The 15,635-nt window shown below is 45.5% G+C and overlaps 2 protein-coding genes across 2 annotated transcripts in view; one reads left to right on the top strand and one right to left on the bottom strand.

Moving 5' to 3' along the window:
• Positions 1–15,635, top strand: part of LOC141121905 (uncharacterized) — a 619,894-nt gene that overhangs the window by 127,108 nt on the left and 477,151 nt on the right. The gene's annotated exons all lie outside the window — the stretch shown is intronic.
• The window catches only part of LOC141121909 (uncharacterized), a 196,083-nt gene that overhangs the window by 34,415 nt on the left and 146,033 nt on the right, over positions 1–15,635 (bottom strand). Inside the window, exon 9 of the mRNA XM_073611665.1 lies at positions 12,741–13,604. Coding sequence (XP_073467766.1) covers positions 12,741–13,604 — 864 coding nt within the window. The remainder of the gene's footprint in view (positions 1–12,740; positions 13,605–15,635) is intronic.

Genomic DNA, 15,635 nt, shown 5'->3' with positions numbered 1-15,635 from the left:
AAGGGCCGTCTGATTGCCGCATTGGCGCACCAGGTGGCAGTGTGGGTGGAGGACTGACAAATCGTACACAGATGTGAGCGTAAGCCGGCAAAGTGGCGACAGAAGAGCTCTGTGTCCATGAGACTCCAATTTGTTGTAGTCTGGAACTGTGTGAGTCTGGCGGCGGCCTTAGCGGAAAAAGAACGGTGGTAGTCATAAAATGCAAATCCTCCATACTTGTAGCCCAAGTCTACTACCGTATGGAGATATAAGTCCAGCTCTTCCCGTCTGCTGGGGGTGGCTGAGCATAGGACGTCTCTGAGCATGCCAAAGGCCAGGGTAAATTCTGGGACCGATAACTTGCGGTTCAATCTGGGGTCTTTGGCTTTAAGGACCACCGATATGTCACCCCAGGAGTAGGCCTTATTTTCTGCCAGATCGTGCACGGAAATAAGGAGAGAGGCCAGGTTGATGTCCCTGCCGTCCAAAATGTCCTTCCTGATACTGGTTGGGACCAAATGGGAGGGGTAGACAATGGGGCTCCAGCCTGAGGTACCTGCAGGAAGGGGTGTCAAGGTTTGAGTTGCGATTGGGTCGGGGACAGCCGTGGCCGGTCGAGCCTCCAGGAGTGCCACCCTGGTTTGGACGTCTGTAACCGAGGTAGACAAGGATGACACCATCGTGTGTAATTGTGAGATAGCTGATGATATTGACTGGAGGGATGCCTGTTGGGTACTGGGTCCTGCTGCTGGTGGGGGGAAGAGGAGTTTGAAGAGCTCGCCTTTCCTCGCTGTGGCGGGGAAGGGGACACCTCTGCGTCTGAGCTCTGCCGTCAGTTTGGGGATAGTCCATGCCCTGAGGGACTGCACGCTGCCGCTTTCTGAGACCGGGGAAGGTGACAGGGGGGCCGTGAAGTCTTCGCTGCCGGCCTGAGACATAGTTGATCTGGTGAGAATCTCCTGTCTTGAGCTCTTATTTTCCAGTTGACTGTAACCTATTGGGGGTGACATGAATTTCAAGTTTTTCTTTGATCCCCTGAGTCATACTTACCCGACTTATTCTCCCATTTTTTTTTACCTGGGGGGATATCGTCCAACCTAGTGCAGGGTGGACCTACTGAACTTTGACTGACCTAGAGGAAAATGAAAGGTGATAATTCGTGAAGGGATTGCTAACTAACTTGAAGCAACGATTTGCATGGTGCTTGCAATCTTTGTGACAATGAAATGATTCGAAATGTTTGCCTTGATTATGAAATGAGTGAACTCCATGACAGAGGGCCGGCCCGGTCGTGTCGTGACTGATCCGACCGTGAACCGGGCTCTGGAGCATGTACTGAAATGAGGCAACTGAAAAAACATTGGTGCACACCGGGACGAATCGGTGCCTGTTTGATGCATCTGGATTTGAATCGGAGCGCAGTATGAAATGAAATGAGAGAAATGTTTACCTTGACCGAGGCTCGAATTGGTTGTGCCGTATTTTGCGACTGGCAACGAACCGAGCTCTGGTATAGGTATGGATACGGCCGAAACAAGTGAGGCATTCCGTGACGAATCGGTGCATCTCGGATGCGACTGGTTTCGAAACGGTGATGCGCTGTGGGAGTGAAATGGTAGTAATGGCATGACAGAGATGCGGATCAGTCGCCCGATATCTGCGACTAGCTATGATCCGGACTCTGGAGCATGTCTCAGAAATGAGGCCGAGCCCTGGGGCACGCCGTAACGAATCGGTGCATGGAAGATGCGACTGGATTCGAAGCGGAGCGCGGTAAATGCAGGTGTAACATCTCGTTTGCCATGACGGAGGCGCGAATCGGTCATGCTGTTGTAGCGACTGACTACGAATCGGACTCCGGAGCATGTACTGAAATGTGGCCAATCCTGGGGCACGCCGAGATGAATCGGTGCATTTCCATGCGACTGAATTCATGTCGGAACGTGATACGTGGTAATGAAATGATAACCATGACAGAGGTACGAATGACTGATAATAACGTGACTCTGGAGCATGTACTGAAATGAGGCCGTGACTACTGGGGCACACCGGAGCGAATCGGTGCATCTTTTAGGTGCGACTGGATTCGAATCAGAGCGCGGTAGGTGACTGAAATGAGAAATGATTGAAATGATTTGAAATGTTTAGAAATGAGTTTAGAAATGTTTCAGAAATGAGAAATGATTGGTATCGAACTGACTTGATTCGATAGATTTGCGAATTGCGACTCGCTATGGCTGTCTACAGACGCATATTTCATAATTCCGACATGCTAGAAATGAAGCGACGTCTGCGTCGCGGTGGTTTCTCGGGTAACGCGAACGGTAACATAACGATAGTACGAGTGATATACATTGCGGTTACGTTGTGAAATGCGAGTGATTCGTAAGTTGAAATCACGGTTTAGTGACATGATATCGAAATGTAAAAACAAAGTCCGACGGGACCCTACCTGCGACAGCCAAGCCAGACGCGTGGTACGAAGCTACGAAAACGGTAACACGGACTTCGAAAGTCTTGAGCACGGAAACAACGAATACGGGAACTTGCGAGGCAAGAACTTGCGGACGCTGGTATTCGAATAGTCGGCCTAGTGACGTATATCGCGCACAGGAAACTGACAAGCACCACAGGTGAGCGGGCTGCTTAAATACCCCCCGGGCTCCTCCCATAAATTCAGGCCACCATACTGGCCTTCCTACATATATATATATATATATATATATATATATATATATTTTTTTTTTTTGTATATTGTTTTTTGTTTTTGTTTTTTATTTATTTATTTATTTATTTTTTTAATTGTTTTTTTTTTTTTTTTTTTTTTTCGACTGCGACAAAATGACGAGTCGGACTATGGAGTAGGAATGAAATGAGGCCAAGACAACTGGGGCGCGCCGGAACGAATCGGTGCATCTTGGATGCTACTGGATTCGAATCGGGGCGCGGTACGTGACAGTGAAATGAGTGAAATGATGAAATGAATGAAATGATTTGTCATGGTAGAGGCGCGTGCCATGACAGAGGCACGAGTCGATCATGTCGCGACTGCAACTGACAACGACCGGACTCCGGAGCATGTACTGAAATGTGGCCGAAAATTCCTGGGGCACGCCGTGACGAATCGTTGCATCATGGATGCGACTGGATTCGAATCGGAACGTGATTCGTGACAGTTGAAATGATTCCCATGACAGAGGAATGAATCGGTGAGCCGTAAACTACGACTGACAACGAAGCGGACTCTGGAGCATGTCCAGAAATGAGGCCGGGCCCTGGGGCACGCCGTAACGAATCGGTGCATCGAAGATGCGACTGGATTCGAACCGGAGCGCGGTAAGTGCAGGTGTAACATTTTGTTGCCATGACAGAGGCGCGAATCGATCATGCCGCTATAGCGACTGACTGCGAATCGGACTCTGGAGCATGTACTGAAATGTGGCCAATACCTGGGGCACGCCAAGACGAATCGGTGCATTTCCATGCGACTAAATTCGTAACGGAGCGTGATACGTGGCATGATAACCATGACTGAGGTACGAATCGGTGAGTCGAAAGCGACTGATAATGACGTGACTCTGGATCATGTACTGAAATGAGGCCGTGACTACTGGGGCACACCGGAGCGAATCGGTGCATCATTTAGATGCGACTGGATTCGAATCGGAGCGCGGTACGTGACTGAAATGAAAGAAATGATTCGAAATGGTTTGAAATGTTAGAAATGAATTTAGAAATGTTCAAAATGAGAAATGATTGATATCGACTGACGTGGTTCGATAAGGAATAGCGAACCGCTACGGCTGTTTGCTGACGCCTGGTAATAATTAGACATGCCTAAAACGAAGCGACATCTATATCGCTGTGCTTTTTTTTTTTCAGATAACGAGAAATAGTGACATGACGACAGTGTGAGTAATACACATGCGGTTACGTTCGTGAAATTTGCGAGTGATTCGTAATTCTGATATCACGGTTTAGTGACATGACATAAAAGTACGTAATAACAAAAATCCGAGGGGACCCTACCTGCGACAGCCCAGCCAGACGCGTGGTGCGAACGAATCGGTAAACGCGGACTTCAAAAACTCTCGGGCACGGAGATCACGAATGCGGGAACTTGTGAGCCAAGTATTTGCGAACGCTGAAATCGGAATAGTCGGCCTAGTGACGTATATCGCGCACAAGATACCGACAAGCACCACAGGTGAGTGGGCTGCTTAAATACCCCCCGGGCTCCTCCCATAAATTCAGGCCACCATACTGGCCTTCCTACATATATATATATATATATATATATATATATATATACACACACACACACATACAGACATATATATATATATATATATATATATTTATTTAGTTAAATACACTGAAACTAACTAACCTGCCTAATCTAGCTCAAGATATCTCCCTGTCCACGCCAACAACACTACACGTGGCCGCTATGTAAGCAGCCTTATATAGTGCGGGCGTGGATTTAGTCCCCCTGAGCCATGATTGGCCAAAGGCACCCTGCCTTTGACCAATTATGGCTCTCTCAGCAGAGTGCGCTGTGATTGGCCAAAACATGCAGGTCAGGTGCATGCTTTGGCCAATCATCAGACGCTAATGCACGGTGATCTTGCAGTGCATTATGGGGTGTTCCGCGGTGCTTGAATTTCCCGGTAACACTCCATAATGTTCGCTGTTCAGTGAAAACCCAATGTTCGTGTTGAACGTCGAGCTCATCCCTATTTGCCAGCCAGTCATTTGAGCTGACAAGCCAAGTTTCTGTTATTCCCACAAAATCCACATCCTCCTTGTGTAACAGCAGCTCTAGTTGTTCCATTTTGTTAGCTAGGATCCTGGCATTTGTGAACATGCCCCTTAGTTTTGTATGGGTGCATATTATTTTCTCATTAGGTTTGCTGAGGCTGCGATTTTGATCTGTCCACTCATTCACCATGGGATTAATTGTTATGGGTATAATATCACTAGTGCCTCTACTATTACCCTCTGTCCTACGCTCAATGCTGGCTCTCTATTCTTCTAAACCCTCCAACCAATACCTAGTTTAAAAGCCCCTCCAACTTCTCCAGCCACCTTTTTTTCCCAGCAGAGCTGCACCCCCCCATTAAGGTGCAGCCCATCCCTACTAAAGAGCCAGTAACCGACTGAGAAGTCAGCCCAGTTCTCCAAATACCGAAATCCCTCCTTCGTCCACCAGCTCCTCAGCCACTTGTTCAGTTCCCTAAGCTCCTGCTGCCTCTCTGGTGTGGCTCAAGGCACATGTAGTATTTCTTAGAAAACCACCTTGGAGGTCCTTCTCTTCAATCTATTCCCAAAGCCCCTGAAATAATTTTTTAGGACTCACCACCTTCCTCTCACTTTGTCATTGGTACCAACATGGACCATGACCGCTGGGTCTTCCCCAGCCCCACCCAATAATCTATCAACCCAATCCGTGATGTGCCGAACCCAAGCGCACGGTAAACAACATACCGTTTGGTGACTTCAGTCTTTGTGACAGATTGCCCTCTCTGTCCTCCTAATAACTGAGTCCCCTACTATTAGTACCTTCTAACTTTGCCCCCCTTTTTACTGGAGCAGTCATTCCCCTGGCAGCTAGGGAATGGCTCCTGCTCCAGCAATGCCACCCCTGAGCTGATATCTCCAACATCGTGCAACATGGCACTATTTGCTGGGGTGTACCAACTCAGGACTGGTCTCCCTAGTGCTCTTCCCTGTACCCCTCCTTCTAGCTGTCACCCAGTTACCTACCTTTGGCTCCTGTACCTCAACTTCTCCACCCCCTCTATACTGGCCCCATCCAGCACCTGCTGGGTAATGTCCAAGCACCTTTCCAGGTTGTTGATGCAGCGCAGTGTGGCCACCTTGTTTTCTAGATCCAGGATCTGGGCTTCCAGAGAAACAACTCGCTCACATCTGACACAGCAGTATCCGCCCTCAATTGGCTCATCAAGGAATGCATACATGGAGCAGAATATGCACTGGGTCGCATCATCAATCCTATTGGACATTTTAATATTTGTAATAAAGATTTATATTTTATGTAATTTTTGTGTTTGTCCTTTTTTTGTACCAATAAAGTCCAACATACAAGGTTTTTTTTTAAATATATATGTAGCAGTACCCCCATAGGGGCTGCTGAAAGTGTGGCCCACCTGTCACCCCTGCCCAGTCCGGTATTTACTTCCCAATCACCTTGGAGACAATGAACAGTCCATGTGTTTTTTTTTCTTCGTATTTTATTGAGGGAAATTAACTTGGATGGTGGGATCAATAGGAACTTCTATTATGCACTTTAGAGCTTTAGTCTCCTCCAGCACATCACTTGCTTGAAGACTGACACTTCTGCTGCACAACACTTGCTTGAAGGTGCAGCTAGCATATAGTTGGGCCCAACACCGACTAAGTCAGGCCTTTTCAACTGCCATTTGCAGGCAGGGACCGCGGCCCCCTTTAATGTAGCAACAAAAAGTAGGAAAGTCTTTAGTGCTAGCTGTCCTATGGTGACTCCCAGTCAGTCCTCATCAGGCCCTGCCAGCCCTTCTCGCTGCAGCTGTCCGACTCCAATGCCCATGACATCACAGTCCTTCCCGCTGGCTCTACACCCATCTCAGACTGCACACTACCAGTCCACTCCGGCATGCCTCCCCAGCTCTTCTGACTGTGATTGTCACTCACCAGCCCTCCTGGCTGCACTCCGGTGGTTCCCTCTTGATGACTTGCCCAGCAACACTAGCTCCTGTTCTCCTTGGTTCCTCACTGTGCCTCCTGTCCAGATCCTTCTTTGTTTCTTAGAAAGGCTCCGACTTGCACCCAAACCCCTAGGACCAAGGTCACCCACCCCCCCGGCTGGGGAGTTTCCTCATAGACCCCAACAACCTTGTGCTCCATCTCCAGTTCTTCCACCTGACAACTCCTCCCTAGCAAGACTGACCCTGGCTATATCAAGGATGCCTTCCCCCTGCCAATCCTAGTTGGGATTTGGTCAGGGCTCCACCTTTCTTCCCCTCCTCTCTTCTAGAATCCTCTAGAAGCCAGAGGGAGGTGACCGAAAAGTGATCCTATCTGTGAGTCACCACTCCCAGCCCACACAGATCAAAACAAACAGGCCTAGAGGAAGCTAGACCTGTCTAAATTTACCTGCACTCAACAAAAACCTACCTCTAGCACCTACCTAGATAGAGGGTGCTACATATATATATTTTCTAATTAACCTCTAAGTGTTTGTAAAATCTTACACCACAAAATGTACTCAGCCAATGAATGGTAACGATTCCATTTTTATTTTTCTACTGCTATCAATGGCCAACACGGTACAACACTTCATCCATGTCTTTGGTGAACTCTGATCACCTTACGTACTCAGGGATGTACAATTTCTATGGCCTGGGAAATGAAAATCTGGGTGCCGGGCAGGCAATTTTTTTTAATATTTAGCCCTGCTGCGGGCAATCAGCAGGATTTGCTTGTCAAATGGAAGCATGCGGGTGGCTAAGTTGCTGTCTGAATACTTCCACACATTCCCAGTAAAGTGCCCCACCCCACATGTGCACCCACTATGTATCCTGGGCTCTGCTGCCTATCTGCGGACCCGGGACCAGCATAGCGGGTGATGATGGGTAGAGGGGCGGGAGGAGAGAGGACACACATCCGCTCTCCACCCCTTCTTGTTCCTGACCTGGAAGCAACATGTATGAAATCACTTCCGGGTCCCTGTTAACAGTTTCCCAGCCATTAAGGCCAGGGAATAATGTAAATGCAGTGCGATGTGCATTGCATTAAATTCAGTGGAGCACAGGGGAGATATGAGAAGTCTTTTAGACCCTGAATGTCTCATTAAATAGAACCTGTCACCAAAAAATCATCACAGAGGGGACTTTTTGTCCTCTATGTGATGAAAAAAAATGTAAGTAAAAAAAAAAAAAGTTTTTTTAATTGTTCAAAATTAAAGTTACACCAAAACACATAAAATCTCTCCGCGAAAAATATCTTTGATGCCCCCGCCCCCATATACAAACTTATAAACATAAATGCACATGTTGTGGAGCCTACACCTGAAAACGTTGATTGCGATACACATTACATATCGCCGCACACGCCGGAATGAGTGCAATAATGCTATCACCAGACCTCCTCCACAACACTAAACTGATGACCTATAGGGAGCTTTTAAAGCATCGCCTATAGAAAATTTAAGGTACTGAAGTTCGTCACCATTTCACAGGTGCACACAAATTTAAAGTGGTTGTTAAAATGCTCCCATCTTCTCTGTTTTAGAAGTTCCTCTGTGTCTGTGTTATAGCATACATATGCTTATCTGTACTGATAACACACTGATCAGTTGCCTTTTCTCTCCTCTCCTCCAATGGGGGGGCGTGCACTGCAGCTGACGTCAGCCGGAGAGGAGAGGAGAGAGAAAGCTGAAGAGTCATGTGATCGCAGGGAGCCATGTGTTATCAGTACAGATAATCATATTTATGCTATAACACAGACACAGGGGAACTTCTTGTTCTCATACAAAGGGAATGGGGGCTTTTCAGGTTAAGTATGAGAGCAGCAGGGGCGGGGCTCAAAGAGAGGTGGGAGGGAGAGAACACAGGAGACACCGAGCAGGGCTGCAGATGATGTAGGTATGCACAGACTCCTGTGTCAGATCTCTGTAGCCATCATACAAGGGAGTCAGCATATAGGGGGAGGGCAGAACTAGGCAGGATCAGACAGGTATTTCAGGTGATACAAGGGACCAAATGACACACCACAAGCACTGTGCTGTATAACATGTTTAAGGGAACAGGATCGCTTTAAGGTTTGATATGTTGGGTATCTATTTACTCGGTGGAACCTCAGCTTTTATATTTTACCCCAAAAAATTGGGTAATTTATTGCATTTTTGTTTTACCGCTAAAATTAAGATAAGGGCGTTTTTGTTTTTACTGAAAATTTGCATTTTCTAGACTTTTGCGGTAATATCGTATGACAAAAAAAAATTGGAACTACCACTATTTTATATGCTCTTGAGTGCCTGCTTTCAGAAAATATATAATGTTTTGGGGGTTTTATGTAATCTTCAGACCTAAAATTATTTTTGAAACGTGTGCAAAAAAAAAAAAAGTCTGTCAGTGACATGTTCCTGTTCCTGCAGCGGCTCAGCGATCCGAGTCCTCTGTGTGACAGCAGTGCGGGGAGAAGTTCCCTGTACCGGCTGTCACTTTATGAAAAGAGCGCGGCCGTGCCATTCATTCACAGAGATCTGTCCTTTGCCGATGTCGGCTTGTAGTTTTCAATGAACTCCCACACCACTGCTGAGCTCTCTGGTAGATGATTGGTTCTTCCTGTCACTGTAACTGCCTTCCCGTATAATGTACAGGCAGACGGATTACACGGATAGTCTGCAGGAGTCCTGCATAGCACCAGCCATCAGCACATCATGGCTGTAATGCTTTCCAGGCTCCAAAAAAATAGGAAATTTAAAAAAAATGACCTGCAGAAAATGTGCATTTATTATTTTTATAAAAGGTTAACTTTTCCTTTAACGGAGCGGACACCGGAGAGTGATTTGTCTGCTCAGCATGCACTTGTACTGAGCACCCAAGTTATAAAAGCCCCCGACATTCCTAAAAGCACCTCAGATTTATATACGGTTTTGGTTAAAATTATTTTTTATTTCATCAGAACAAGTAGTTTGTCATAAGGGACAAGGAGATTATCAAAAGAGACAAGGAGATTGTCATGAGGGACAAGGAGATTGTCATGAGGGACAAGGAGATTGTCATAAGGGACTAGGAGATTATCAAAAGAGACAAGGAGATCATAAGAGACAAGGAGATCATAAGAGACAAGGAGATCATAAGAGACAAGGAGATCATAAGAGACAAGGAGATTATCATAAGAGACAAGGAGATTGTCATAAGGGACAAGGAGATTGGGACCCCAATTTAGTACCTCGGACAAGTGTTTTTTTTTTTTAAATGTTCACACCCCTGGAACTGTTTCTTCCATGAAGAAGATCAGCCATGGAGTATATCTGAGGTGTATATCAGGGTGTGCTTCTTCCCCACATGAGAGCTGTGATGTCCAGCAACATTGATATAGAAGAATTTTAAATGTAACAAAAAGCGGGACTTTTACTTACAGACCAGAGAGTTTGCCTGCTTAATGACCAGGCCATTTTTTGCAATACGGCACTACGTCGCTTTAACTGACAATTGTGCGGTCGTGTGATGCTGTAACCAAACAAAATTGACGTCCTTTTTTTCCCACAAATAGAGCTTTCTTTTGGTGGTATTTGATCACCTTTGCATTTTTTATTTTTTGCGCTATAAACAAAAAAAGAGCATCAATTTAAATAAAAAATATCGCTGTAATATCCCCAAAAATGTTTTTAAAAATCAAATTTCTTCATCAGTTTTGGCCAATATATGTTCTTCTACATATTTTGGTAAAACAAAAAACACAATAAGTGTATATTGATTGGTTTGTGCAACAGTTATAGCGTCTACAAACTATGGGATAGATTTATGGCATTTTTATATTATTTTTTTTTACTAGTAATGGTGGTGACCAGCAATTTTTAGTGGTACTGCAATATTGCGGCAGACAGATCGGACACTTATGACCAATTATTGGGACCACTGACATTTATACAGCGATCAGTGCTAAAAAAAAATACACTGATTCTTGTATAAATGTCACTGGCAGGGAAGGGGTTAACACTAGGGGGCGATCAAGGGGTTAACTGTGTTCCCTCGTTTGTGTTTCTAACTGTGGGGCGAAGGAACTGACTAGAGGAGGAGACATATCATTGTTCCTAGCTAGTAGGAGCAGGCGATCTGTCTCTCCTCAGAGAACAGGAATTTTTGTGTTTACACACACACACACACGTTCCTATTCTGGCTCTCGTGCGTGGCCGGCGGTCATCGCGACCACCGGCCACATGCATTGGCTCCCCCGCCATGCAGGGGGCGTGCGCCTGCTATAGGCATTTAAAGGGCCGACATACAGCTACGACGGCTCGCAGGATCGTGCGGACCTGCCACAGTATAATGACTGCGGCTTTTCGGCAAGTGGTTAACTAAACAGTTGGTTTAAAAAATTATACATGTTATTGAATAACAATATATTTAAAATGACATAAAGTAGTCAAATACATACATTTCATACACCATTGCTGCCTTTTGTGCTCAACATGTTTTGCTCAAGAGAGCTTCCTCAGGAGACTTATAGTGTAGTGAAGTTGATACTGAAAAAATAATGCGTAATTGAAAATATTCAACAATATTAACGATAAAATATTTTACAATGAAGTTATAATGAGTATATATTTGCATTTTACATTTCACAAAATTGCATGTAATTGTTATCAGGCTGAGAGAGAAGAGACCTACCGAATGCTTTAAAGTCAAATCTTAAATCAATTGATTCTGACAATTCTTCTAGATCCTGGGTCAAGGTGTCTCCGCAAGCGCGTATGACGTCACAACCACCGTCTTGGGTTCACGCATGCGCAGTAGCGCTATTATTACGTCCACGCCCCGCCGGTGACGTCAGACGCCACCGGGACAGGGAGAAGGTAAAGTTGTGGTGCTCGGCCACCATTTCTAATGGAGGATCTGTGAGAGAGAGGTTTTGTGCCTCTCCTCTCCCTCTTCATGACATCTAAATACCCCTCTGTACCTACTCTGTTGTTTACGAGTATACTTTTTTCAAACAATTTGTTGCTTTTAATCAGGGATGAGACGTGGGATCAACAGGTCATCATACTTTCTATGGAGAGGTTTATTTACCATCACTAGACAAGTTTTTGATTACTCCTATGGAGGGTTGATTGTTTGGCTCTTCATTTTGGTTGACTCTGTAGCTCCGTCTCATTCCATGCAATAATAATTCTTTATGAGGCATCATACATTATATAAATATTATACATATTTTTTCTTCTCCTCTTTAGGACTTTTTCTAGATTGTTTTTTGAGCCAACAAGTGTATATAGCAGTGGGGATTTCCACTGCTGTATGCTCTGTTTTGTGCCCCCCCCCCCTAATAGACACAAATATTGTCCTATTTAATCATATTAAAATACCTATCTTATACAGTTTTAGAAAATGTTCTTCTCCCTATGGTTGCAACGTGCCGCCTTGACCCAGGATCTAGAAGAATTGTCAGAATCAATTGACTCAAGATTTAACTTTAAAGCATTCGGTAGATCTCTTCTCTCCCAGCCTGATAACAATTACATGCAATTTTTTGAAATGTAAAACGCAAATATATACTCATTATAACTTCATTGTTGTAAAATATTTTATTGTAAATATTGTTTAATATTTCCAATTACAGATTCTTTTTTCAGTATCAACTTCATGCAGCACTAAAGTCGCCTGAGGAAGCTCTCTTGAGCGAAATATGTTGAGCACAAGTGGCTGCAATGGTGAATGAAATTTATGTATTTGACTACTTTTTGTCATTTTAAATATATTGTTATTCAATAAAGTTTATAATTTTTTAAACCAACTGTTTAGTTAATTGGCACCCTAAAAGTCCTACTATTTGATACCTTTAAAATCCTTAATTCGCTTTCTCATTACCCACACTCCTTTTCATTCATAGAGAAGACATTTCCCGCACTTAAGGCACTAATACACCTCGAGGGTTGTGTGGGATCCCTGATGTACAGGAAGACAGGATTTCAGTGAGGAACAATTCCCTCACTCAGGACAGGAAAGTGGATTCTCCCCCCGTGTGAGATCTCTGATGTCTGGAAAGATGAGACTTCTGTGAAAAACATTTCCCGCACTCAGGACAGGAATACGGCTTCTTCCCTGTGTGAGATCTCTGATGTGTGTAAAGATGGGACTTCACTGAAAAACATTTCCCGCACTCAGGACAAGAATACGGCTTCTCTCCTGTGTGAGATCTCTGATGTACATAAAGACTCGACTTGACTGAAAAACATTTCCCGCACTCAGGACAGGAATACGGCTTCTCCCCCGTGTGAGATCTCTGATGTTTGTATAGATTGTTCTTCTCTGAAAAACATTTGCTGCACTCAGGACAGGAATATGGCTGCTCCCCTGTGTGACATCTTTGATGTGCGGAAAGACTAGACGTCTGTGAAAAACATTTCCCGCACTCAGGACAAGAATACGGCTTCTCCCCTGTGTGAGATGTCTGATGTCTGTAAAGATTGGATATAGATGAAAAACTTTTCCTGCACTCAGTACAGGAATACGGCTTCTCCCCCGTGTGAGATCTCTGATGTGTGTAAAGATGGGACTTTACTGAAAAACATTTCCCGCACTCAGGACAGGAGTACGGCTTTTCCCCTGTGTGAGATCTTTTATGCACATTAAGATTGGATTTAGAACGGAAACACTTCCCGCACTCAGTACAGGAAAACCTCTTATCTGTTGGAAGGATGGCACCGTCCCTCACAGTCTGAGGTTCCTCAGGATAAGAGGAATACGATGGTCCATCTACACTGTGTGGTGCCGGATGGACATTTGAGGTAGTCGGGTTTTCTCCTGGACTATACTGTGTGATGTCCTCATCTTCTACTTTACAGTCTGGAGACAAAGTGAGACAATCCTCTGAGGTTTTCCTCATCTCCCGTCCATCTACTAAAATAGAAATAAAAAGATTATTACTAGACATGAGCAGATTGGTTCCCCTAAACCAGGACTCCGCCCACATCAGGCAGCTTTGTCTCTGAGGATCTTACAATTCCACCCTCAAGGTAACTAGTAAATGGGTTCTCTGAATCTCTTACCAGTTCATTTCTTTATTCATGGACCTTAGTCACAGAGTGAGGAAACAACGAGAACTGTCTTTTATAGGAGTTACAGTGATGAGGGGATTATAGGACGAGTGTCCCCACCGCCTCTATCACTCATTGCCATCTTCCCAACACAAGAAGTACTGCACTTCCTTATTTAGTCCATGATTTAGTCATGAATAACAGCAGGGCTGAGCCCCACCAGAGGTCAGAGAGTGAGGATGGGGGGAGAACAACCAAGATGAAGACTGGACTGATCCTGAAGACCACCATCATTGGGTTATTGTCTTCCTAACACAAGAAGTACTGCACTTCCTTATTTACAGAGGCATCTCCCTAATTTGGCAAATTAGGTGGTCGCCTCAGGCCTTGCACTTACAGTGCCTCACAGCCACCTAATTTGCCTACCATGTGTGTGGGAGAGAATGTCCCCTGGTTGGTGTCCCCAGACTGGCTGTAGGGAACACCAGGGCCATATTTCCTAACAATAGCTGCCTTCCCCTGAGCTCCCCTTTCACTCACTGTGCACAGCTACTAAAACACACTGCCCCATACACAACACACTCTGCCAATCAGAGATTACATTACAGCAGGGCTCTGCAGCCCTGTATCCAATGAGGCCGCTTCTGACATTGCCCGCCTCACGCACCATGTGTGCCTGGCTCTCCGTACTGTGTATGCAGCGAGTGCTCAGAGGAGCATGAAGTTGCCGGGAGGAGACCAGAGATGATGGGGGTGGTGTGCCCAAGACTGGACACAGGTGAAGCGTGCCATTGCTGCTCATTATCATAGTGGCTTTGTACAGCATTGTCTATGGGAGCTGTATAGTGTGTGCTGGGGGCAGACTCAATCTGTATTAGGACACACCTGAAGTGTGGATATGGGGTGGGCACTTCAACTTACTGCTCTCTCATCTATGAGCTATGTTGGCATGAAGAGTTATGTACAGCTTGGTGCACCACACCATTTACTTGCCACAGTGATGAAAAAATGTGCAAGCTCCAGTTCATGTTAGGAGTTTCTGCAGGGCAAAGGACTCTCTACTTACCCCCACATGAAGGAAAGGCGAGTATAAGCACAGTGGGAGAGTCATAACTGCACAGTCTCTGACCATCTCTTGTATCATGTCTGCACAGTCTCTGACCATCTCTTGGAATCATGTCCGCACAGTCTCTGACCATCTCTTGCATCATGTCCGCACAGTCTCTGACCATCTCTTGGAATCATGTCCGCACAGTCTCTGACCATCTCTTGTATCATGTCTGCACGGTCTCTGACCATCTCCTGTATCATGTCCGTACAGTCTCTGACCATCTCTTGTATCATGTCTGCACGGTCTCTGAATATCTCTTGTATCATGTCTGCACAGTCTCTGACCATCTCTTGTATCATGTCTGCACAGTCTCTGACCATCTCTTGTATCATGTCCGCACAGTCTCTGGCTATCTCTTGTATCATGTCCACACAGTCTCTAACCATTTCTTGTATTATGTCTGTAGTCTCTGGGGGGGGCTACAGAGGAGTCAAGTGCGGGAGCGCTGTCAGGACAGGGATCATGGGAGGAGTCAGATGTGTGTGGATTGTGGAGAGGAGAATTTAGGATGAAACCAGAGCCACCAAGCTGAAGCCCAGAGAGAACCATTTGACTGAGCCCTGCACGGTGCACCTGAGAGGAGATCAGTGACAGCCCTGCAAGGCCAGTCTGAGGGGGGGGTTCATTGATGTAAGGGGGGGAGTGAATACAGTAAGGTAAGGGAACACTGATATAAACGTTCCCCCTTATATTAATAACCCCACCCCCTCTACCTTAGTGCCTTAACTCTGTGGAATTTGGTCTGTGGTCACCAGAGCCTCCCCACATCACAGTTCCCGTTTG

Source organism: Aquarana catesbeiana, unplaced genomic scaffold (genome assembly GCF_042186555.1).
Source record: "Aquarana catesbeiana isolate 2022-GZ unplaced genomic scaffold, ASM4218655v1 unanchor233, whole genome shotgun sequence".
Classification (NCBI taxonomy): domain Eukaryota; kingdom Metazoa; phylum Chordata; class Amphibia; order Anura; family Ranidae; genus Aquarana; species Aquarana catesbeiana.
Note: the sequence above shows the minus strand (reverse complement) of the source record. Positions and strands in the feature narration are given on the sequence as shown.